We start from the raw sequence: 20,709 nt of genomic DNA, 5'->3' as shown, positions 1-20,709 counted from the left end.
ATGATTCTCCAACATGTAGTGTTGCCCTTAAACAAGGGCAGATGTGTGTGTATGTGTGCATGTGTGTGTCTCACCCATGTATTCTGGGCAGGCGAGGCAAATCTCCTTGAGGAAGGTGTTGACCGACAGGTCAAAGGTGCGCAGCTTCAGCTCCGCCCCCAGACCCTCTATGTTCAGGTGGAGGACGGGCACCTCCTGTCCCTCGCTCAGACGGCAGAGCTGGACAGAGAGCTGAGAGAGAGATGGAGGGACCATGAAACTGATGCGACATGGCGATCTTGTGAACTTCATTACTATAGTTCTGTCCACATCAGCAAGATTCCGAAAATTCTTGTTAACGGGGAACAAAAATGGGTTCAAAAAAGATGAGGTGTGTGGTAAGTATTCATAGTGATTTACAGAGAAAAACCTAGCAAAAGTAGAACTAACGCTTGGAGAGGAGGAACTAACTACATGCCTTTTATTTTGCTTTGATTCAAGCATTCTGAATGAATTAATCACAAGCAACATCCTACCTTGCAAAAAGCCACCCGAGACACCGGGCATGACAGCGTGAGAAATAAAGACTTTATAGTCAGTGCTGGACTAACATCTATCTAAAGCAAGACTTTTCCTTATACATTTACTGCATTTACCAGACGTCCTTGTCCAGAGCGACTTACAATCAGTCGTTACAGGGACAGTCCCCCCCCGGAGACACTCAGGGACACAATGGTAGTAAGTGGGATTTGAACCTGGGTCTTCTGGTTCATAGGCGAGTGTCTAGCCCCACTAGACTACTACTAGCCTGCGGCTCCCTGTGACTTTGGGGAACTAATCATAATTTAAGTGTATATATTTTTTTTTATTGTAGTTCAAAATTAGAATATTGTTGTGATCTTAATTTTTTTGCCGCTCAAAATATGCGTCACAGTGAAATTTGACCTCTGCATTTAACCATCACCCTTGGTGAGCAGTGGGCAGCCATGACAGGCGCCCGGGGAGCAGTGTGTGGGGACGGTGCTTTGCTCAGTTGCACCTCAGTGGCACCTTGGCGGACCGGGATTCGAACCGGCAACCTTCTGATTACGGGGACTCTTCCTTAACCACCAGGGCACCACTGCCCCCCTGAAAAGAATGAATGCAGCAGCAAATTCTGGAGGACCACCAACCGCAATAACACGCAGTGGCAATAACACGCAGAGACACTCACCTCACTGATCTCAAACGTCATGAGGAAGTCAGTCATGTTCTTCTGCGGGTCTCTGGTAAGGGCGGAACTCCTTTTGAGGGAAGGCACCCGTGACAGAGAGACGCCCGGAGCTTCGAAGAAAGGCAGGTCCTCAACCGGAGAGCTGGGCGCGTCATAGAACATCTCCTCCTCTGAGCTGATGGACACTGCAGATGCCAGAGAGTCTCATCAACATGCACCACAACGAGCACGAGCGCTTATGAAGCAGCCATCGTATCGAACAGTAGAATATCTCAGATGCGTACCCGTGTCGTAGATGATCGAGGAGCGGAGTTCGGGGAGAGCCGGCCTCCGTGGAGTGAGCTGAGGTGTGGGGAACTGTTTGGAAACCTACAACAAACAGTAACAACTCCATTACATGATGAACCAACACACACACACACACACATTTACACACTCACCCTGGGGGTGGACTGTGCTGGTGCTGTTTTTGGGGCACGACGAGCCTCAGGCAGTGGGATGCTGTCAATCAACTCCAGGACGCCGCGGAGTTTGTCATCAGAGATCCGCAACGACAACAAAGGCAACATACCGGACATCTTAAACCTGTTACACACACACACACACATTATACACAAGCACCGGATCGGGGCGAGCTATAAGAGGACCACATGCTCCGGGCTATAAATCACTCACTTGGGCATCCTGGAGTCGGTCACCACCATGGCACGACTCAGCTCCATCTTCAGATCCACTGGCTCCAGGATGTGCAGATCAGAGCTTCTCAGCTTGCGAGCTGCTGTCCAGTCTCCTCCTGCACCATAAACAGTGTGTGTTATTTTCATGATGTGTCGTCAGTTGTGTGTGTGTGTGTGTGTGCGTGCGTGTATACCTGGTTTACTGTAGAGGAACTGTAAACTGGTGAGCTGGATGTCAAAGCTGTCATAGGCTCTGGACATGATGTCCTCCAGGGTGTTGATGCCTACAGAGAGCTGTGGTAGACCCTGCCTGGTTTTACTGCTCATCTACACACACACACACACACACATTATACACAAGTTAACATCTGACCTGGAACATTTCATTTTTGAGGGGGGCGTTTCAGCGACCATCTTATCCTATCAAAACTAGTCATAAACCGAAAGCTGGTTTAAAATAATGTGAGGAGCAGTAGAATAAGGTGCAGTGTGTGCTACTAGAGCACGCCTACCCAGTATTCTGTTCTGTAGATAACACACACACACACACACACACACACACACACACAGAATTTAAAAGCTCCAGCACCTTCAGCTGACCCAAGTCGAGCACCATAAGATTCTGCCGTCGGTCATAGAACCCAGTCTGAGGCACGATGACATATGAAGCCATAAGGTTCACCTTCAGATCGAGAACCTTCTGCGTCTCAATCACATACATGAGCCCTGCAGTGTCACACACACACAACAATATAAATACATATTAATACGGTTTATTTAACAAATGTCACATTCTCGAGTACTGATAATTAATCTGCATGTTTACTTTTGTAGTGGGCGTGGTCCCCAGATGTCTAAGGCAGGGATTGTGAAGTTTGCCGAATGCATGGTATTCCGAGCAACAACAAGAAATAAAATTGGGAAAAGGGAGGAAACAGGACCTCGTGTTGCCAGATTGGGGGCTTCTGAGCCAGATCATGTAAGAAAAAATGCTTTTTTTAGAATGAGTATTGAGTATCTTAGTCGTGGTTGCCAGCGGCATGACTTAACAGTGCCTTGGAATCTGTTTTAAGACTGAAATGATCACGTATCTGGCAACACCAATTACTCTCATAACAGGAGTCCGGAAACATTAAGGTTCATCTTCTGGGCTGGTTGGGATTTCCTCCTCTCATACCCATTCACTACTGTGTGTGCGTGTCTCACCAGTGGCAGTGCGATCTCTGAACTGCTCCAACTTCATTAGAGTGGCGTTGGTCAATTCATCAAGTTGCAAATCGTCAGGGGGTTGGAAAAATGCAGACATGCTGTTCACGGTCATCTACGCGCACACACACACGCGCACACACACACACACACAGACAGTCAACAGGAGATAAAAACACAAAACACACACGACCCCCAGGTGTGGTGTACGTGGATACAGATGACAAGTCAGATCGGGCCCAGACGCACTTACAGCATCGTAGATGATCTCAAGAGGCTGAGCCTCTACTTGCAGCCTCTGGTCAGCGTTTCCCTCCAGCGGGTTCGTCTGGAACATCAGACTCAGCAGCGGGTCGCGGTTCTCGGCGGCGAGGCTGCGCGACGACAGCAGGACGGGCGCCACCTTGTCCCTGGGCTGCCCCGTCACCTCGAACAAACTCAGCTGCGCCAACACGCTGCGGAGGACGGGATTTACAGCGTGACCGCTTGTGTGTACAGAGTGTGTGTGTGAGTGTGTGTGAGTGTGTGTGAGTGTGTGTACCTCAGGGCCTGTGCTCCCGACCTCTGTGCCAGCCTGGCTCTCAGGTCGCTGACGGCCAGTCGGATGATCTCAGGCTTATCATAACTCTCTTTGATGCACAGACACATGCTGACGAGCTGGAAACTCACTTTCATATCTTCAAACTGAACACACACACACACACACACACACACACACACTCAGATTGAGGGACTGAGAGGCGCCGCGCCCGACTTACGGAGGCAGAACTCACGGTTTTGGGCAGGTTGTGGTTGACGGCTGTCTCGCTGTAGCCGATGGCTGTGTAGAGTTTGGCCTTTTCTGCAGAGGTCATCAGCCCATCGAAGCCTGCAGGACGGGGGTCACGGGTTCGTTTCGGGCAGTTCACAGGCGCGACATGATCAATAACAGAGAGAGGCCATGTTTATTAGCAGTGGAATCAGGGTCGTGCACGTTCGCACGTACGACATCACTGGTCTCGGTGGCGTACCTCCGGGTTTGACCTCTTTGCTCTGGGGGGCGTTCTCCCCCCACCAGCCTCCAATCCAGCCGAACCAGCCCTGAGATTGCTCCTCCTCCTTCTGGCCCGGCCGAAACACCTTCAGACCCGCCTTGGACACCTGGCAACAGCATGTCATTTAGTAATGCTCCCAATTTCACAAAGTCGCGCTTCCTTTTTAAATGAAACGGCCATTGAGAGGTCTTCCTGCAGGCTGCTAACATCTAAACATCACCAAAGTCCAGTTGGTCAGAAATGTTATTACAACAACTTATTAAAATGTACCAATTACCCCTGATGCATTGAGGCGCCATGACCACTGTTTATGTTGCCGTTAACACGTTCATATGCTGACCTCACCAGGCCAGCGGTGGCCTAGCGGGTAAAAAAAGCAGACTCTTGAAGTTAAGTGATTGTCACAGCCGCACAGCACACGATGCACACAGTGAAATTTGTCCTCTGCATTTAACCCATCACCCTGAGTGAGCAGTGGGCAGCCATGACAGGCGCCCGGGGAGCAGTGTGTGGGGACGGTGCTTTGCTCAGTGCCACCTCAGTGGCACCTTGGCAGATCGGGATTCGAACCGGCAACCTTCTGATTACGGGGCCACTTCTTTAACCGCTAGGCCACCACTGCCCCTAAATCTTAAATCAGAAGGTCGGCGGTTCGAATCCCGACCCACCAATGAATGAAGGTACCGTCCCCCCACACTGCTCCCCAGGCGCCTGTCATGGTGCCCACTGCTCACCAAGGGTGATGGTTAAATACAGAGGACACGTTTCACCGTGTCACCATGTGCCGTGCTGCAGTGTTCCACAATGACAATCACGTCACTGTCACTAAATAAGACACTATGAAGCTCGGTGGAAAGCCTGTACAGATCAAGTACAAAAAGACAACGAAGTGGGTCAATGTTCAAAATACCAAATTAAACTATTTAGGTCTATTTCAAATATATTGGAAATAATCTGAATCAAAGTGACTATTAAATATCTTTAATATTATTGGACGATGGGAGATTCCAGGTCCATGACAGTTGATGCTTTAAAGAAGACCCCCAATACATCTCCAAGCTGTGGCCTTCCCCTCATAAACAAGAAGCATCACCAGGGCGCCAAAAGGCCAACAAATGGCCTGAGGTGCCATGACGGGAAGGTCTGGGCTGGAGGACCAGCGTGTTGCTGTATCAGGAGTTCTGCTTGGACAAAGCAGGAAACCTCTGACTGGTCCGTGGCAACCTTTCTGGGAGCATAAACGAGGTTCTCCTGCTTCTCCAGGCTCCCTCCCTCCCTGCTTTCTCTCATTTTCATACATTCTTTACACGTACACTGCAATAGTATTCAAAGTGTGTCTTTTACACATTACATACGACATCTCGATTAAGTATTTAAATAGGCTTGTGATTTCATGGCTAAGAAGCTGTTGTGGATTTTGGAATAGGAGGTCAGTCCCGAAGCAAACCTGAAGTAGAGAGAGATGCAGCTTACCTCCATCTCCGCCTGCTGGCGGGCCAGTGTGATGTTGAAGATGTCCAGGGTTCTCTCAGTCTCCTGCGGACGACCAGAAAGCGCCTCTATGAGTGTGTGTGTGTGTGTGTGTGTCTGTGCGTGGTAGCGTGTGTGTTGATATGTCACCTCCAGCTCTTTGAGGACGCTCTCGCTGGGCTTCTTGTTGGTGATCTTCTTCTTGTAGAGCTCCCTGTAGAGCTTGACATGCTGCCGGTGCTCACGGATGCGTCTCCAAGACCACATGCGCAGCCGAGGCTTCACGTTGACCTCCAGGACCCCGGTTATGGCGTACCGCCACCTGACATCCACAACAGCCAAGAAACCATCAAGGCCGGTGAGGCCTGGACACACACACACACACACACACACACACACACACACACACACACACACACACACACACACACTCACCACAGGAACGCGTTGCTATGTAGAGGAAGTTCCGGACGGTACTTTCGGTACGGCAGGTTCCGTGACATCATATCCACCGAGCCCAGCAACTCCAAAATGCTGACATACTGCAGAGGTGAAAGGTCAAGAGTCGCGTTACCACAAAACAGGAGCACGACACACCCAACAAGACGAACACAGGCTCCATGAACCTGGGAGTGCAGCGATAGGTCGACATCGTGGACGAAGATCCACAGGAAACGAACACAGTTGTCGCCAGACGTATTTTTAACGTTGACGTCCAGACACTGATCAATATACGTGCAGCGACTGGGGAGAAACCCGCAAATTCATCTCATCCTCCATATCATACGCTATTTTTTATTTGATTTATTTGTGCGTGTCCATGAACTGTGATTGAAATTGCCTTATGTTGTAAAATGTTTTGCCCAGTTGTACTGATGCTAACAGAAAAAAAATTATTCTATTCTCCATTCTAACTTTTTGTTTGGAAAATTGAGTTTTGTTTGTAATGTAGTGTGCAGCAAACTAAATAAAATCCAGAAGCTAAATGGGAGCAGTTTTATAGCGCATGACTATTCGAGTATGAAAATTGTGGATCACCAACTTGGACCAAGACTTTGTAGCTGAACAGAAGTTGGTCTCAGTTCATTATGAGATGCAGCCACCTGAGCTCTGCTGAGTTCAATGGAAATCTCAGGCAGGTTGACCATCAGGTCCACTCGTGGCGAGGAGAAGTCCACATCGGAACGGGGGTTCATCTGCAGCTTGGCCTTGGCCGAAATCGGCCGGAACACTGAGGAACGAGAGCGGTCGGTGAGCAGCAGAGAACACTCGCCGAAAAAAATAAAGGCTCAGGACGAAACACACAAGCTCACCGTAGTGGTAGTCGTGAGGGATGGTGGTCTCCACCGCGATGTTGTGCCTCAGACATCGCTGTGTGAAAGGCAGAAAGAAGCATGTGGTAGTAGCCTAGCGGGTAACACACTCGCCTATGAACCAGAAGACCCGGGTTCAAACCCCACTTACTACCATCGTGTCCCTGAGCAGGACACTTAACCCTGAGTGTCTCCGGGGGGGGGACTGTCCCTGTAACTACTGGTTGTAAGTTGCTCTGGATACAATCAGTAGTGACAGGGACGCGATAATCGTAAGTGGGGTGCTTGTCTGGGTCAGAGGGGGGTGTCTTACCAACTAATGGCTGATTATGGCGAACTTGCTGGACTTTATTGAACATTTCGGCAGGTTCAGCATATAAATGTTTGCACGCGAGTGTGCATAAGCGTGTATAATTACCAGCGCCTCGTCTGCCGCCTGTCTGGAGTACAGCTCGGAGTTGACGTTCCAGTAAGCAAACAGGTTGTCCAGACGCACCAACTGCACACGACAGAGAGGGTGAGCAGGGGTCGGCTCGTGTGGCGTGCTGATTGTGAGCATCTGAGCGTGTGCGGCAGATACCTTATAAAACAGCTTCGCTTTATCGTCCAGGAGACACGGAGTCCAGTTCTTATCAGCAGTCTGAAACGTCGAAATGCAATCATTAAAAAGCATGCACGGCACCTTGGTGGGAACACCGAACTCTCAGACAACCTTTCCTGACATGAGCATCAGACGTGTAAATGATTATCGACGGGTCACGACGCCTCCCATTACTTCACATCATGTTTTCCAGTAAGTCAGTGAGATGAGAGTTAAGTCCTGAACCCGACCCGGCCAAGATTTACTTACAGCTCTGGTATATACAGCATATAAATTATCTTATTGACTGTGATATTGGGATTTTGTATATTTAAAGTTTACAAGTGCAACTCAGAATAATCCACGTCTGCATCGGTGGTGAGATTAATGTCAATAGCTCTTATAAGCATGTCCCTGTGTGTGTGTTACCTGTAGGCTGAGGTTCTGTAGAGAGACCCCAAATGAAATCGAGCAGTTGCGGTTTGTAACCTGTAGTTAACAACAACACACACACACACACACACACACACACACAAAATCAAGAATTGCAAATGACTCAAGACGCCCATGAGCCACACCTATGCATGTGTGTGTAAACTTACATTATCCTCATATCGGACGTGGATGTTTGAGATCTTCACCTGCAGGTTTTTAATGACCTGAGTGACCAGTTTCTCCACAAACGTATCTTGCTTCTCCTGCTTTGGGTTGTCTGTGAAGGGAACCGCAGCGATCTCTCACCCTGCTCCACTAAAGCAGCGCATTAAAAGCATTACTACCCATGATGCCATGCACAGCAGCAAAATCACCTAACATGAACAATTTAACCTCTGAAGCTTTTTAAAGTACATTACCCACGATGCCTTGCACAGCAGCAAAAAGCACCAAACATGAAAATTTTGTGTGGTAGTAGCCTAGTGGGTAACACACTCGCCTATGAACCAGAAGACCCGGGTTCAAAACCCACATACTACCATTGTGTCCCTGAGCAAGACACTTAACCGTGAGTGTCTCCGGGGGGACTGTCCCTGTAACTACTGACTGTAAGTCGCTCTGGATAAGGGTGTCTGATAAATGCTGTAAATGTACATGAACAATTTAACCTGCGAAGCTTTTTAAACTACACTACCCATGAACATCAAAAAAAAAAAAAAAAAAAGAAAAAGAATTGTTCCCAGCAGAGAGCAACACAACATCTCCAGTTTTTAAATGACACCTGTCACTCAGGACAACACACACCTTGCTCAGCTGCTCTTTGTTTGGTTTCTTCAATCCGCTGCAGCTCTCGCTGTCGAGCCTCCTGAAGCTGCCGGTCCTCCTTCACTGCGTCGTATTTTATACCTGGAACACGCACAGGACATCTTTCATTTTAAATAGCAGCTTCCACACACACACACACACACACACACACACACACACTTACTGGCTGTGGGCACGATGAGAAGGTAGACCTCATCCAGCGTGGCCTCCACTGACTGAGTGTACAGATTCTTCCACGGAATTTTTAATTCTAGCCGCCCTACACAAACACACACGTATTTAAACACGGATACGCAACTCCAACACAAGACCAGAGCGGCTGCGGATTCAACGTGAAAATGCTGCATTTTCTAATTCAGTCAGATGCTCGCGGGTTTACCGCAGATTTAGAAGATTTAAAATGTACAGGCCATGACCACCTGAGAACTTCAGGAAGCTTTGTCTGCATAAAATGCTACTTCACCTTCATCTTCAAGAGCTCACACACACACACACACACACACACACACACACACACACACCCATATACACACTCCCCACACACACACCCATATACACACAGTTCAAACAACACCCATATACTAAAAAATACATTTGTGCTCATTTTTACATCCAGTCACCAAGCAACTGCAAAGCTTCGCATGGAAGCCATGACAGTCTGTGGAGGTAACGTTTTAGGGGAGGGGCTCCTTACCTATGTGCCCCGCCCGCACCTTAAAGGGAATGTCCAGCTGACTCTGATGGAGTGAGAACAACAAGATTCATTTGTAGAAATTGGAAGAGCAAGAAGCCCCGGAGAGACCGAGCTCCAGATGAACAGGCGCTCACCAGGGCATTCTCCTTTATCTCCAGGTTCTTCAGCACGGCGTCACCTGCAGAAGACACACGGAGGATTCGAACCGAACTGCAGGTGACTTATGTACCATATGAATAAGCACTAAACACACAAATAAGCAACCAGAACATTTTACATGTTCTATATATATATATAATATGAAACATATGAACATGATGCATAAACAGAATTCTCTCTTGTAAACCTGCCTGTTTATTCATCACCTCCGGCTGAAGCGGCGTTTTTCAGACGGTAAATATACGTCACCGGTTTAAAATGCCTACAAACATTTTAATAGATTTACTCATATGAATATTAAAAAAATCTTACATGCTTACTATTGAAATTGCATATTCGGGGGAAAATAAGTCAATTTTTTTTTTCCTGACGGGGGATTAAATGTCGGGGGACATAAAGTACGTAAAGAAGATCCTCTCGGGCTTGGAGACACGGTCTGAAATGCAGCAGCACTCGGGAGGCTGGGACCGATCACGCTGCGCCACGGACTCGCCGAGAAGGAATCGAGCGAGCAGGCGAGACGTGGGCGACTCCTGGGACACGCCCGCGTTAACTTGTGTCGGAACACCCTGCACGTACAGACGAATACAGGAGATATAAAATGGGTGGGTGGGTGTGTCCCAGGACACCATAACCAGCAGGTGAACTGAAAGTGAAGTGACTGTCATTGTGAAACACTGCAGCGCAGCATGCAGTGGCACGGTGACACGTATCCTCTGTATTTAAACGTCACCCTTGGTGACAGTGGGGGACGTATGTGCAGGGTGGGTGTGTCCCAGGACTCCATAACCAGCAGGTGAACGGAAAGTGAAATGACTGTCATTGTGAAACACTGCAGCGCAGCATGCGGTGGCACGGTGACACGTATCCTCTGTATTTAAACGTCACCCTTGGTGACAGTGGGGGATGTGTCCCAGGGTGGGTGTGCTTGTTGCAGCGTTTTGTTTCGCTTTATTTGATGATTATCTGGATCTGACTCGGGAGTCGGTTTCTTAAATGGACCAATCAGCTGCAGGAAACGCGAACACGTGGTTGATCCGGACCCGCGGAATCCGGATCAGAGAACTGAACCGGGGATTAACGCCGCGATGTGACGTCAGCGAACGTGTGGAGGGCTGCTGGTAACCACGTGATTAGCATGACGGCTGGTTTTACACTGCTGACCCGGAAACAGAAGGACGCAGACCGAGCCTGGCGCCTTCTGGCCGCGTCCTGAGCTCCTGGAGCCGCTTTAGCTTGGCTGTGTCGCGCTGGAACGGGGGTGACGGACGCGGCGCGACGCGTCTTACCTCCCCAGATGCCCAGGCGGAGCTGGGAACTGTCCAGGTTCACCACATAGTCGCCCAGGAAGCGGTTGAGAACGTCCACGACCAGCGACTCGAACACCATCTTCCCGCCTCGCCTCACCTCGCCGCTGACATCTTGCTCTTCTCCGGGACGAGCGCTCCACTTCCGGCATAAACACGGGAACACGAATGGGCGTGGCTCCTGCCAATCATCTCTGACTGCAGCCTATCACATCGCAGCTGGTCCAGTCGTCCCTCCCCTTTCATTCACACACGCGCCTCACTATATATATATATATATATATAAATCATATAAACCATACCATATTACTTATGAAGCACAAAGTACTGTACATTAAATAGAATAATACTTTTTTTTTTTTTTTACCAGGAACAGGACAGAAAAATTGAACCCCAGCATGATGACACTGCCAGTCTTGCTCAGGACTTTAATGCCTTCGGTCTTAATTCCCACATCCTCGGAGTCCTCAGCACCATCGCTTCGGATCCTGTAAATCCCCAGTGACGCATCCATCCTCAGCGGCGGAGGCCTGAACAGCAAACCACACGCACAACACTTGCGTTAAGGAGAATGCTGAACACTACAAACCATGAACTGTACACTAAAAATGTGAAGTTGGAGTTCCTACAGTGTTAAGCGCTGAAGGACTTGCAGACATGAACCATCCCAGAGCTTGAAATATCATATAATTTTGGAATCAGATAGACAGTGGTGCTTGATCACAGAGCAGACGTGTAGGTCTGGATGTTCTGTACTTGTGTGAGAACCTGGGACTCTATCTGTACAAACCCGACGTCCAGCTTGGTCTGTCTCAAACCTGTTACATAAGTACTATTTCAGTTCACCGCTCTTAAATCCTTTTGAAGTCTAAAAGTTAATATATTGGTGTGTGTATTTAATTATTGAATTGTAAGTTATTTCTGGGTTGTTTAAAAATACAATGTAAGCTGCACTGTCCATCCTTTGGTGGTTTTACTGGCTATCAATAAAAACACCTCAAATGGGTTTTGTCTCATGTCTTAATTGGAGATAAAATGGAAAATATAACTTAATAACCTAATTTCCTATGAATAAAATAAGTTTAAGTTTGACAAACAAATCATTTTCACTTATTTATTGTAATTATTTTATTGTAGCTGCATTTGATAAAAATTAGTTGGACTACTTCAATCCATTGATATATGTCATTTGATTTGGATCTACAGTATATATATTTATTGGATGGAAATCCTGCCCACAGTTTAATTGAGTTCATCCAACGGGTTATCTTTTTCAGTGAAGGGTGATGGTTATCACCGTGTGCTGTGCTGCAGTGTTTCACAATGACAGACTTCTGGTCTTCAGATGAAACAGAACGTCAGAGGTTCTTCAACGTTTCAACACGACAACGAATAGATTAGCTGAATAGATTAAGTGGGGTTGTCCAGCTCTCGGCATTAAGGTGCGACCCACCCTGATGTCAGTTTAATATCAGATATGTCCCCCAGCGGGGGATTACATATTAAGCGCATTGTTTAAAGTCCAAGATTTTCAAGCAGAGATTGCTTACGGCCATACCAGCCGAAGAACGCCCGGTCTCGTCTGATCTCGGAAGCTAAGAAGGCTTGGGCCTGGTTAGTACTTGGATGGGAGACTGCCTGGCAATACCAGGTGCTGTAAGCTTTAACTGTTGAAAAACTTTTTAAATTGAAGTTTTTGGCATCGCTTTGTTAGCTTTTTACTAAATAAAGTTAAGAGTCATTTTCACTCTCGGATATGTTTTCCCGCCTTTTTTCTTTTTCTCTTTTTTTTTTACAAACTGCTCTTCAGGTGTCCGTGTCTGTGAGTGCTCTACGAGAATCTTTCACAGGCTTGCCTGTGCAGTGGGATGCAGCTGAATAGATTAAGTGCACTTAACCAGCCGAAGAACGCCCGGTCTCGTCTGATCTCGGAAGCTAAGAAGGCTTGGGCCTGGTTAGTACTTGGATGGGAGACTGCCTGGCAATCACCGTGTGCTGTGCTGCAGTGTTTCACAATGACAGACTTCTGGTCTTCAGATGAAACAGAACGTCAGAGGTTCTTCAACGTTTCAACACGACAACGAATAGATTAGCTGAATAGATTAAGTGGGGTTGTCCAGCTCTCGGCATTAAGGTGCGACCCACCCTGATGTCAGTTTAATATCAGATATGTCCCCCAGCGGGGGATTACATATTAAGCGCATTGTTTAAAGTCCAAGATTTTCAAGCAGAGGCTGCTTACGGCCAAACCAGCCGAAGAACGCCCGTTCTCGTCTGATCTCGGAAGCTAAGAAGGCTTGGGCCTGGTCGGTACTTGGATGGGAGACTGCCTGGCAATACCAGGTGCTGTAAGCTTTAACTGTTGAAAAACTTTTTAAAATGAAGTTTTTTGCATAGTTTTGTTATCTTTTTTCTAAAGTAAGTTAAGAGGTATTTTCACTCTCGGTTATGTTTTGAAGCCTTTTTTGTTTAAAGTCCAAGATTTTCAAGCAGAGCTTGCTTACAGCCATACCAGCCGAAGAACGCCCGTTCTCGTCTGATCTCGGAAGCTAAGAAGGTTGGGCCTAGTCTGTACTTGGAGGGGAGACTGCCTGGCAACACCAGGTGCTGTAAGCTTAAACTGTTGAAAAACTTTTTAAAATGAAGTTTTTTGCATAGTTTTGTTATCTTTTTTCTAAATGAAGGTAAGAGTCATCTTCACTCTCTTGATATGTTTTCTCGCCTTTTTTTTTTTTTTTTTTTTACAAACTGCTCTTCAGGTGTCCGTGTCTGTGAGTGCTCCACGAGAATCTTTCACAGGCTTGGCTGTGCAGTGGGATGCAGCTGAATAGATTAAGTGGGGCTGTCCAGCTCTCGGCCTTAAGGTGCGACCCACCCTGATGTCAGTTTAATATCAGATACGTCCCCCAGCGGGGGATTACATATTAAGTGCATTGTTTAAAGTCCAAGATTTTCAAGCAGATATTGCTTACGGCCATACCAGCCGAAGAACGCCCGTTCTCGTCTGATCTCGGAAAGCTAAGAAGGCTTGGGCCTGGTCAGTACTTGGAGGGGAGACTGCCTGGGAATACCAGGTGCTGTGAGCTTTAACTGTTGAAAAACTTTTTAAAATGAAGTTTTTTGCATCGCTTTGTTATCTTTTTTCTAAAGTAAGTTAAGAGGTATTTTAACTCTTGGTTATGTTTTGAAGCCTTTTTTGTTTAAAGTCCAAGATTTTCAAGCAGAGATTGCTTAAGGCCATACCAGCCGAAGAATGCCCGGTCTCGTCTGATCTCGGAAGCTTAGAAGGCTTGGGCCTGGTTAGTACTGGGATGGGAGACTGCCTGGGAATACCAGGTGCTGTAAGCTTTTTTGTAAAGTAAGTTAAGAGGTATTTTCACTCTTGGTTATGTTTTGAAGCCTTTTTTGTTTAAAGTCCAAGATTTTCAAGCAGAGCTTGCTTACGGCCATACCAGCCGAAGAATGCCCGGTCTCGTCTGATCTCGGAAGCTAAGAAGACTTGGGCCAGGTTAGTACTTGGATGGGAGACTGCCTGGCAATACCAGGTGCTGTAAGCTTTAACTATTGAAAAACTTTTTAAAATGAAGTTTTTTGCATCGCTTTGTTATCTTTTTTCTAAATGAAGGTAAGAGTCATTTTCACTCTCGGATATGTTTTCTCGCCTTTTTTTATTTTATTTATTTTTTTTACAAACTGCTCTTCAGGTGTCCGTGTCTGTGAGTGCTCTACGAGAATCTTTCGCAGGCTTGGCTGTGCAGTGGGATGCAGCTGAATAGATTAAGTGGGGTTGTCCAGCTCTCGGCCTTAAGGTGCGACCCACCCTGATGTCAGTTTAATATCAGATACGTCCCCCAGCGGGGGATTACATATTAAGTGCATTGTTTAAAGTCCAAGATTCTCAAGCAGATATTGCTTACAGCCATACCAGCCGAAGTACGCCTGATCTCGGAAGCTAAGAAGGCTTGGGCCTAGTCAGTACTTGGAGGGGAGACTGCCTGGCAATACCAGGTGCTGTGAGCTTTAACTGTTGAAAAACTTTTTAAAATGAAGTTTTTTGCATCGCTTTGTTATCTTTTTTCTAAAGTAAATTAAGAGGTATTTTCACTCTTGGATATGTTTTGAAGCCTTTTTTGTTTAAAGTCCAAGATTTTCAAGCAGAGATTGCTTATGGCCATACCAGCCGAAGAACGCCCAGTCTCGCCTGATCTCGGAAGCTAAGAAGGCTTGGGCCTGGTCAGTACTTGGATGGGAGACTACCTGGCAGTACCAGGTGCTGTAAGCTTTAACTGTTGAAAAACTTTTTAAAATGAAGTTTTTTGCATCGCTTTGTTATCTTTTTTCTAAAGTAAATTAAGAGGTATTTTCACTCTTGGATATGTTTTGAAGCCTTTTTTGTTTAAAGTCCAAGATTTTAGAGCAGAGATTGCTTAAGACCATACCAGCCGAAGAACGCCCGTTCTCGTCTGATCTCGGAAGCTAAGAAGGCTTGGACCTGGTTAGTACTTGGATGGGAAACCTCCTGGGAATACCAGGTGCTGTAAGCTTTAACTGTTGAAAAACTTTTAAAATGAAGTTTTTTTGCATCGCTTGTTAGTTTTTTCTAAAGTAAGTTAAGAGGTATTTTCACTCTGTGATATGTTTTCAAGCCTAGGTTGTTTAAAGTCCAAAATTTTCAAGCAGAGATTGCTTACGGCCATACCAGCCCAAGAACGCCCGGTCTCGTCTGATCTTGGAAGCTAAGAAGGCTTGGGCCTGGTTAGTACTTGGATGGGAGACCTCCTGGGGATACCAGGTGCTTTAACTGTTGAAAACTTTTTAAAATGAAGTTTTTTTGCATCGCTTTGTTAGTTTTTTTCTAAAGTAAGTTAAGAGGTATTTTCACTCTGTGATATGTTTTGAAGCCTAGGTTGTTTAAAGTCCAAGATTTTCAAGCAGAGATTTCATACGGCCATACCAGCCCAAGAACGCCCGGTCTCGTCTGATCTCGGAAGCTAAGAAGGCTTGGGCCTGGTTAGTACTTGGATGGGAGACCTCCTGGGAATACCAGGTTCTGTAAGCTTTAACTGTTGAAAAACCTTTTAAAATTAGGTTTTTTTGCATCGCTTTGTTAATTTTTTTCTAAAGTAATTTAAGAGGTATTTTCACTCTGTGATATGTTTTCAAGCCTAGGTTGTTTAAAGTCCAAGATTTTCAAGCAGAGGTTGCTTACAGCCATACCAGCCCAAGAACGCCCGGTCTCGTCTGATCTCGGAAGCTAAGAAGGCTTGGGCCTGGTTAGTACTTGGATGGGAGACCTCCTGGGAATACCAGGTGCTGTAAGCTTTAACTGTTGAAAAACTTTTTAAAATGAAGTTTTTTTGCATCGCTTTGTTAGTTTTTTTCTAAGTAAGTTAAGAGGTATTTTCACTCTGTGATATGTTTTGAAGCCTAGGTTGTTTAAAGTCCAAGATTTTCAAGCAGAGATTGCTTACGGCCATACCAGCCCAAGAACGCCCGGTCTCGTCTGATCTCGGAAGCTAAGAAGGCTTGGGCCTGGTTAGTACTTGGATGGGAGACCTCCTGGGAATACCAGGTTCTGTAAGCTTTAACTGTTGAAAAACTTTTTAAAATTAGGTTTTTTTGCATCGCTTTGTTAATTTTTTTCTAAAGTACGTTAAGAGGTATTTTCACTCTTTGATATGTTTTCAAGCCTAGGTTGTTTAAAGTCCAAGATTTTCAAGCAGAGATTGCTTACAGCCATACCAGCCCAAGAACGCCCGGTCTCGTCTGATCTTGGAAGCTAAGAAGGCTTGGGCCTGGTTAGTACTTGGATGGGAGACCTCCTGGGGATACCAGGTGCTTTAACTTTTGAAAAACTTTTTAAAATGAAGTTTTTTTGCATCGCTTTGTTAGTTTTTTTCTAAAGTAAGTTAAGAGGGTATTTTCACTCTGTGATATGTTTTCAAGCCTAGGTTGTTTAAAGTCCAAGATTTTCAAGCAGAGATTGCTTACGGCCATACCAGCCCAAGAACGCCCGGTCTCGTCTGATCTCGGAAGCTAAGAAGGCTTGGGCTTGTTAGTACTTGGATGGGAGACCTCCTGGGAATACCAGGTGCTGTAAGCTTTAACTGTTGAAAAACTTTTTAAAATGAAGTTTTTTTGCATCGCTTTGTTGTTTTTTTTCTAAAGTAATTTAAGAGGTATTTTCACTCTGTGATATGTTTTCAAGCCTAGGTTGTTTAAAGTCCAAGATTTTCAAGCAGAGATTGCTTACGGCCATACCAGCCCAAGAACGCCCGGTCTCGTCTGATCTCGGAAGCTAAGAAGGCTTGGGCCTGGTTAGTACTTGGATGGGAGACCTCCTGGGAATACCAGGTTCTGTAAGCTTTAACTGTTGAAAACTTTTTAAAATTAGGATTTTTTGCATCGCTTTGTTAATTTTTTTCTAAAGTAAGTTAAGAGGTATTTTCACTCTGTGATATTTTTTCAAGCCTAGGTTGTTTAAAGTCCAAGATTTTCAAGCAGAGATTGCTTACAGCCATACCAGCCCAAGAACGCCCGGTCTCGTCTGATCTCGGAAGCTAAGAAGGCTTGGGCCTGGTTAGTACTTGGATGGGAGACCTCCTGGGAATACCAGGTGCTGTAAGCTTTAACTGTTGAAAAACTTTTTAAAAGGAAGTTTTTTTGCATCGCTTTGTTAGTTTTTTCCAAAGTAAGTTAAGAGGTATTTTCACTCTGTGATATGTTTTCAAGCCTAGGTTGTTTAAAGTCCAAGATTTTCAAGCAGAGATTGCTTACAGCCATACCAGCCCAAGAACGCCCGGTCTCGTCTGATTTCGGAAGCTAAGAAGGCTTGGGCCTGGTTAGTACTTGGATGGGAGACCTCCTGGGAATACCAGGTTCTGTAAGCTTTAACTGTTGAAAAACTTTTTAAAATTAAGTTTTTTTTGCATCGCTTTGTTAATTTTTTTTCTAAAGTAAGTTAAGAGGTATTTTCACTCTGTGATATTTTTTCAAGCCTAGGTTGTTTAAAGTCCAAGATTTTCAAGCAGAGATTGCTTACGGCCATACCAGCCCAAGAACGCCCGGTCTCGTCTGATCTCGGAAGCTAAGAAGGCTTGGGCCTGGTTAGAACTTGGATGGCAGACCTCCTGGAAATACCAGGTACTGTAAGCTTTAACTGTTTAAAAACTTTTTAAAATGAAGTTTTTTTGCATCGCTTTGTTAGTTTTTTTCTAAAGTAAGTTAAGAGGTTTTTTCACTCTGTGATATGTTTTCAAGCCTAGGTTGTTTAAAGTCCAAGATTTTCAAGCAGAGATTGCTTACGGCTATACCAGCCCAAGAACGCCCGGTCTCGTCTGATCTCGGAAGCTAAGAAGGCTTGGGCCTGGTTAGTAGTTGGATGGGAGACCTCCTGGGAATACCAGGTGCTTTAACTGTTGAAAAACTTTTTAAAATGAAGTTTTTTTTGCATCGCTTTGTTAGTTTTTTTCTAAAGTAAGTTAAGAGGTATTTTCACTCTGTGATATGTTTTCAAGCCTAGGTTGTTTAAAGTCCAAGATTTTCAAGCAGCGATTGCTTACGGCCATACCAGCCCAAGAACGCCCGGTCTCGTCTGATCTCGGAAGCTAAGAAGGCTTGGGCTTGGTTAGTACTTGGATGGGAGACCTCCTGGGAATACCAGGTGCTGTAAGCTTTAAATGTTGAAAAACTTTTTCAAATGAAGTTTTTTTGCATCGCTTTGTTAGTTTTTTTCTAAAGTAAGTTAAGAGGTATTTTCACTCTGTGATATGTTTTCAAGCCTAGGTTGTTTAAAGTCCAAGATTTTCAAGCAGAGATTGCTTACGGCCATACCAGCCCAAGAATGCTCGGTCTCATCTGATCTCGGAAGCTAAGAAGGCTTGGGACTGGTTAGTACTTGGATGGGAGACCTCCTGGGAATACCAGGTGCTGTAAGCTTTAACTGTTGAAAACTTTTTTAAATCAAGTTTTTTTGCATCGCTTTGTTAGTTTTTTTCTAAAGTAAGTTAAGAGGTATTTTCACTCTGTGATATGTTTTCAAGCCTAGGTTGTTTAAAGTCCAAGATTTTCAAGCAGAGATTGCTTACGGCCATACCAGCCCAAGAACGCCTGGTCTCGTCTGATCTCGGAAGCTAAGAAGGCTTGGGCCTGGTTAGTACTTGGATGGGAGACCTCCTGGCAATACCAGGTGCTGAAAGCTTTAACTGTTGAAAAACTTTTTAAAATGAAGTTTTGTTGCATCGCTTTGTTAGTTTTTTTCTAAAGTAAGTTAAGAGGTATTTTCACTCTGTGATTCGTTTTCAAGCCTAGGTTGTTTAAAGTCCAAGATTTTCAAGCAGAGATTGCTTACGGTCATACCAGCCCAAGAATGCTCGGTCTCGTCTGATCTCGGAAGCTAAGAAGGCTTGGACCTGGTTAGTACTTGGATGGGAGACCTCCTGGGAATACCAGGTGCTGTAAGCTTTAACTGGTGAAAAACTTTTTAAAATGAAGTTTTTTTGCATCGCTTTGTTAGTTTTTTTCTAAAGTAAGTTAAGAGGTATTTTCACTCTGTGATATGTTTTCAAGCCTAGGTTGTTTAAAGTCCAAGATTTTCAAGCAGAGATTGCTTACGGCCATACCAGCCCAAGAACGCCCGGTCTCGTCTGATCTCGGAAGCTAAGAAGGCTTGGGCCTGGTTAGTACTTGGATGGGAGACCTCCTGGGAATACCAGGTGCTGTAAGCTTTAACTGTTGAAAAACGTTTTAAAATGAAGTTTTTTTGCATCGCTTTGTTAGTTTTTTCTAAAGTAAGTTAAGAGGTATTTTCACTCTGTGATATGTTTTCAAGCCTAGGTTGTTTAAAGTCCAAGATTTTCAAGCAGAGATTGCTTACGGCCATACCAGTCCAAGAATGCCTGGTCTCGTCTGATCTCGGAAGCTAAGAAAGGCTTGGGCCTGGTTAGTACTTGGATGGGAGACCTCCTGGGAATACCAGGTGCTTTAACTGTTTAAAAACTTTTTAAAATGAAGTTGTTTTGCATCGCTTTGTTAGTTTTTTCCTAAAGTAAGTTAAGAGGTATTTTCACTCTGTGATATGTTTTCAAGCCTAGGTTGTTTAAAGTCCAAGATTTTCAAGCAGCGATTGCTTAAGGCCATACCAGCCCAAGAACGCCCGGTCTCGTCTGATCTCGGAAGCTAAGAGGACTTGGGCCTGGTTAGTACTTGGATGGGAGACCTCCTGGGAATACCAGGTGTTGTAAGCTTTAACTGTTGAAAAACTTTTTAAAATGAAGTTTTTTTGCATCGCTTTGTTAGTTTTTTTCTAAAGTAAGTTAAGAGGTAATTTCACTCTTTGATATGTTTTTAAGCTTAGGTTGTTTAAAGTCCAAGATTTTCAAGCAGAGGTTGCTTACGGCCATACCAGCCCAAGAACTCCCGGTCTCGTCTGATCTCGGAAGCTAAGAAGGCTTGGGCCTGGTTAGTACTTGGATGGGAGACCTCCTGGGAATACCAGGTGCTGTAAGCTTTAACTGGTGAAAAACTTTTTAAAATGAAATTTTTTTGCATCGCTTTGTTAGTTTTTCCAAAGTAAGTTAAGAGGTATTTTCACTCTGTGATATGTTTTCAAGCCTAGGTTGTTTAAAGTCCAAGATTTTCAAGCAGAGATTGCTTACGGCCATACCAGCCCAAGAATGCCTGGTCTCGTCTGATCTCGGAAGCTAAGAAGGCTTGGGCCTGGTTAGTACTTGGATGGAGACCTCCTGGGAATACCAGGTTCTGTAAGCTTTAACTGTTGAAAAACTTTTTAAAATTAAGGTTTTTTTGCATCGCTTTG

The 20,709-nt window shown here is 45.3% G+C and overlaps 1 protein-coding gene, 1 long non-coding RNA gene, 14 other non-coding genes and 14 pseudogenes across 19 annotated transcripts in view; 29 read left to right on the top strand and 1 right to left on the bottom strand.

Moving 5' to 3' along the window:
- LOC114777673 (vacuolar protein sorting-associated protein 13A-like) overlaps window positions 1-11,051 on the bottom strand; it is a 36,630-nt gene extending 25,579 nt beyond the window's left edge. For all 4 annotated transcript variants that reach the window (XM_028967008.1, XM_028967010.1, XM_028967009.1 and 1 more), the window contains exons 1-26: window positions 10,875-11,051; window positions 9,561-9,604; window positions 9,427-9,469; window positions 8,896-8,991; window positions 8,712-8,813; window positions 8,075-8,184; window positions 7,902-7,961; window positions 7,473-7,532; window positions 7,311-7,391; window positions 6,893-6,950; window positions 6,683-6,810; window positions 6,015-6,121; window positions 5,730-5,901; window positions 5,583-5,645; window positions 4,086-4,215; window positions 3,849-3,943; window positions 3,617-3,759; window positions 3,329-3,530; window positions 3,076-3,190; window positions 2,459-2,595; window positions 2,064-2,196; window positions 1,868-1,985; window positions 1,633-1,777; window positions 1,477-1,561; window positions 1,193-1,377; window positions 75-231 (exon numbers count right to left, since the gene is read on the bottom strand). In XM_028967008.1, coding sequence (XP_028822841.1) covers window positions 75-231; window positions 1,193-1,377; window positions 1,477-1,561; window positions 1,633-1,777; window positions 1,868-1,985; window positions 2,064-2,196; window positions 2,459-2,595; window positions 3,076-3,190; window positions 3,329-3,530; window positions 3,617-3,759; window positions 3,849-3,943; window positions 4,086-4,215; window positions 5,583-5,645; window positions 5,730-5,901; window positions 6,015-6,121; window positions 6,683-6,810; window positions 6,893-6,950; window positions 7,311-7,391; window positions 7,473-7,532; window positions 7,902-7,961; window positions 8,075-8,184; window positions 8,712-8,813; window positions 8,896-8,991; window positions 9,427-9,469; window positions 9,561-9,604; window positions 10,875-10,974 — 2,869 coding nt within the window. In that variant the 5' untranslated portion in view covers window positions 10,975-11,051. The remainder of the gene's footprint in view (window positions 1-74; window positions 232-1,192; window positions 1,378-1,476; window positions 1,562-1,632; window positions 1,778-1,867; window positions 1,986-2,063; window positions 2,197-2,458; window positions 2,596-3,075; window positions 3,191-3,328; window positions 3,531-3,616; window positions 3,760-3,848; window positions 3,944-4,085; window positions 4,216-5,582; window positions 5,646-5,729; window positions 5,902-6,014; window positions 6,122-6,682; window positions 6,811-6,892; window positions 6,951-7,310; window positions 7,392-7,472; window positions 7,533-7,901; window positions 7,962-8,074; window positions 8,185-8,711; window positions 8,814-8,895; window positions 8,992-9,426; window positions 9,470-9,560; window positions 9,605-10,874) is intronic.
- On the top strand, window positions 10,591-11,898 carry LOC114777674 (uncharacterized). The gene is made up of 2 exons (XR_003745994.1): window positions 10,591-11,114; window positions 11,263-11,898. It is a non-coding gene; the product is annotated as an uncharacterized LOC114777674 (long non-coding RNA).
- A 538-nt stretch (window positions 11,899-12,436) lies between these two features.
- Window positions 12,437-12,555, top strand: LOC114777684 (5S ribosomal RNA). The gene has a single exon (XR_003746004.1). It is a non-coding gene; the product is annotated as a 5S ribosomal RNA (ribosomal RNA).
- Window positions 12,556-13,128: 573 nt separating this feature from the next.
- LOC114777694 (uncharacterized) lies at window positions 13,129-13,247 on the top strand (annotated as a pseudogene).
- Window positions 13,248-13,390: 143 nt separating this feature from the next.
- LOC114777700 (uncharacterized) lies at window positions 13,391-13,508 on the top strand (annotated as a pseudogene).
- A 350-nt stretch (window positions 13,509-13,858) lies between these two features.
- On the top strand, window positions 13,859-13,978 carry LOC114777693 (uncharacterized; annotated as a pseudogene).
- Window positions 13,979-14,121: 143 nt separating this feature from the next.
- On the top strand, window positions 14,122-14,240 carry LOC114777690 (uncharacterized; annotated as a pseudogene).
- Window positions 14,241-14,330: 90 nt separating this feature from the next.
- LOC114777688 (uncharacterized) lies at window positions 14,331-14,449 on the top strand (annotated as a pseudogene).
- Window positions 14,450-15,055: 606 nt separating this feature from the next.
- LOC114777698 (uncharacterized) lies at window positions 15,056-15,174 on the top strand (annotated as a pseudogene).
- Window positions 15,175-15,317: 143 nt separating this feature from the next.
- LOC114777687 (uncharacterized) lies at window positions 15,318-15,436 on the top strand (annotated as a pseudogene).
- Window positions 15,437-15,577: 141 nt separating this feature from the next.
- LOC114777696 (uncharacterized) lies at window positions 15,578-15,696 on the top strand (annotated as a pseudogene).
- Window positions 15,697-15,832: 136 nt separating this feature from the next.
- Window positions 15,833-15,951, top strand: LOC114777683 (5S ribosomal RNA). The gene has a single exon (XR_003746003.1). It is a non-coding gene; the product is annotated as a 5S ribosomal RNA (ribosomal RNA).
- Window positions 15,952-16,095: 144 nt separating this feature from the next.
- LOC114777701 (5S ribosomal RNA) lies at window positions 16,096-16,214 on the top strand. The gene has a single exon (XR_003746007.1). It is a non-coding gene; the product is annotated as a 5S ribosomal RNA (ribosomal RNA).
- A 143-nt stretch (window positions 16,215-16,357) lies between these two features.
- On the top strand, window positions 16,358-16,476 carry LOC114777677 (5S ribosomal RNA). The gene has a single exon (XR_003745997.1). It is a non-coding gene; the product is annotated as a 5S ribosomal RNA (ribosomal RNA).
- Window positions 16,477-16,620: 144 nt separating this feature from the next.
- On the top strand, window positions 16,621-16,739 carry LOC114777695 (uncharacterized; annotated as a pseudogene).
- A 138-nt stretch (window positions 16,740-16,877) lies between these two features.
- Window positions 16,878-16,995, top strand: LOC114777682 (5S ribosomal RNA). Its single transcript, XR_003746002.1, has one exon. It is a non-coding gene; the product is annotated as a 5S ribosomal RNA (ribosomal RNA).
- Window positions 16,996-17,139: 144 nt separating this feature from the next.
- LOC114777676 (5S ribosomal RNA) lies at window positions 17,140-17,258 on the top strand. The gene has a single exon (XR_003745996.1). It is a non-coding gene; the product is annotated as a 5S ribosomal RNA (ribosomal RNA).
- A 143-nt stretch (window positions 17,259-17,401) lies between these two features.
- LOC114777697 (5S ribosomal RNA) lies at window positions 17,402-17,520 on the top strand. Its single transcript, XR_003746006.1, has one exon. It is a non-coding gene; the product is annotated as a 5S ribosomal RNA (ribosomal RNA).
- A 143-nt stretch (window positions 17,521-17,663) lies between these two features.
- On the top strand, window positions 17,664-17,782 carry LOC114777680 (5S ribosomal RNA). The gene has a single exon (XR_003746000.1). It is a non-coding gene; the product is annotated as a 5S ribosomal RNA (ribosomal RNA).
- A 146-nt stretch (window positions 17,783-17,928) lies between these two features.
- Window positions 17,929-18,047, top strand: LOC114777691 (uncharacterized; annotated as a pseudogene).
- Window positions 18,048-18,191: 144 nt separating this feature from the next.
- Window positions 18,192-18,310, top strand: LOC114777692 (uncharacterized; annotated as a pseudogene).
- A 138-nt stretch (window positions 18,311-18,448) lies between these two features.
- On the top strand, window positions 18,449-18,567 carry LOC114777702 (5S ribosomal RNA). The gene has a single exon (XR_003746008.1). It is a non-coding gene; the product is annotated as a 5S ribosomal RNA (ribosomal RNA).
- A 144-nt stretch (window positions 18,568-18,711) lies between these two features.
- On the top strand, window positions 18,712-18,830 carry LOC114777681 (5S ribosomal RNA). Its single transcript, XR_003746001.1, has one exon. It is a non-coding gene; the product is annotated as a 5S ribosomal RNA (ribosomal RNA).
- A 143-nt stretch (window positions 18,831-18,973) lies between these two features.
- Window positions 18,974-19,092, top strand: LOC114777685 (uncharacterized; annotated as a pseudogene).
- A 144-nt stretch (window positions 19,093-19,236) lies between these two features.
- Window positions 19,237-19,355, top strand: LOC114777678 (5S ribosomal RNA). The gene has a single exon (XR_003745998.1). It is a non-coding gene; the product is annotated as a 5S ribosomal RNA (ribosomal RNA).
- A 144-nt stretch (window positions 19,356-19,499) lies between these two features.
- On the top strand, window positions 19,500-19,618 carry LOC114777675 (5S ribosomal RNA). Its single transcript, XR_003745995.1, has one exon. It is a non-coding gene; the product is annotated as a 5S ribosomal RNA (ribosomal RNA).
- A 143-nt stretch (window positions 19,619-19,761) lies between these two features.
- LOC114777699 (uncharacterized) lies at window positions 19,762-19,881 on the top strand (annotated as a pseudogene).
- Window positions 19,882-20,018: 137 nt separating this feature from the next.
- Window positions 20,019-20,137, top strand: LOC114777679 (5S ribosomal RNA). Its single transcript, XR_003745999.1, has one exon. It is a non-coding gene; the product is annotated as a 5S ribosomal RNA (ribosomal RNA).
- Window positions 20,138-20,281: 144 nt separating this feature from the next.
- Window positions 20,282-20,400, top strand: LOC114777686 (5S ribosomal RNA). Its single transcript, XR_003746005.1, has one exon. It is a non-coding gene; the product is annotated as a 5S ribosomal RNA (ribosomal RNA).
- Window positions 20,401-20,542: 142 nt separating this feature from the next.
- Window positions 20,543-20,660, top strand: LOC114777689 (uncharacterized; annotated as a pseudogene).
- Window positions 20,661-20,709: the final 49 nt, after the last annotated feature.

Source organism: Denticeps clupeoides, unplaced genomic scaffold (assembly GCF_900700375.1).
Source record: "Denticeps clupeoides unplaced genomic scaffold, fDenClu1.1, whole genome shotgun sequence".
In the NCBI taxonomy this organism is placed as follows: domain Eukaryota; kingdom Metazoa; phylum Chordata; class Actinopteri; order Clupeiformes; family Denticipitidae; genus Denticeps; species Denticeps clupeoides.
The sequence above is the reverse complement of the archived record's forward strand: the minus strand, read 5'-3'. Positions and strand labels throughout refer to the sequence as shown.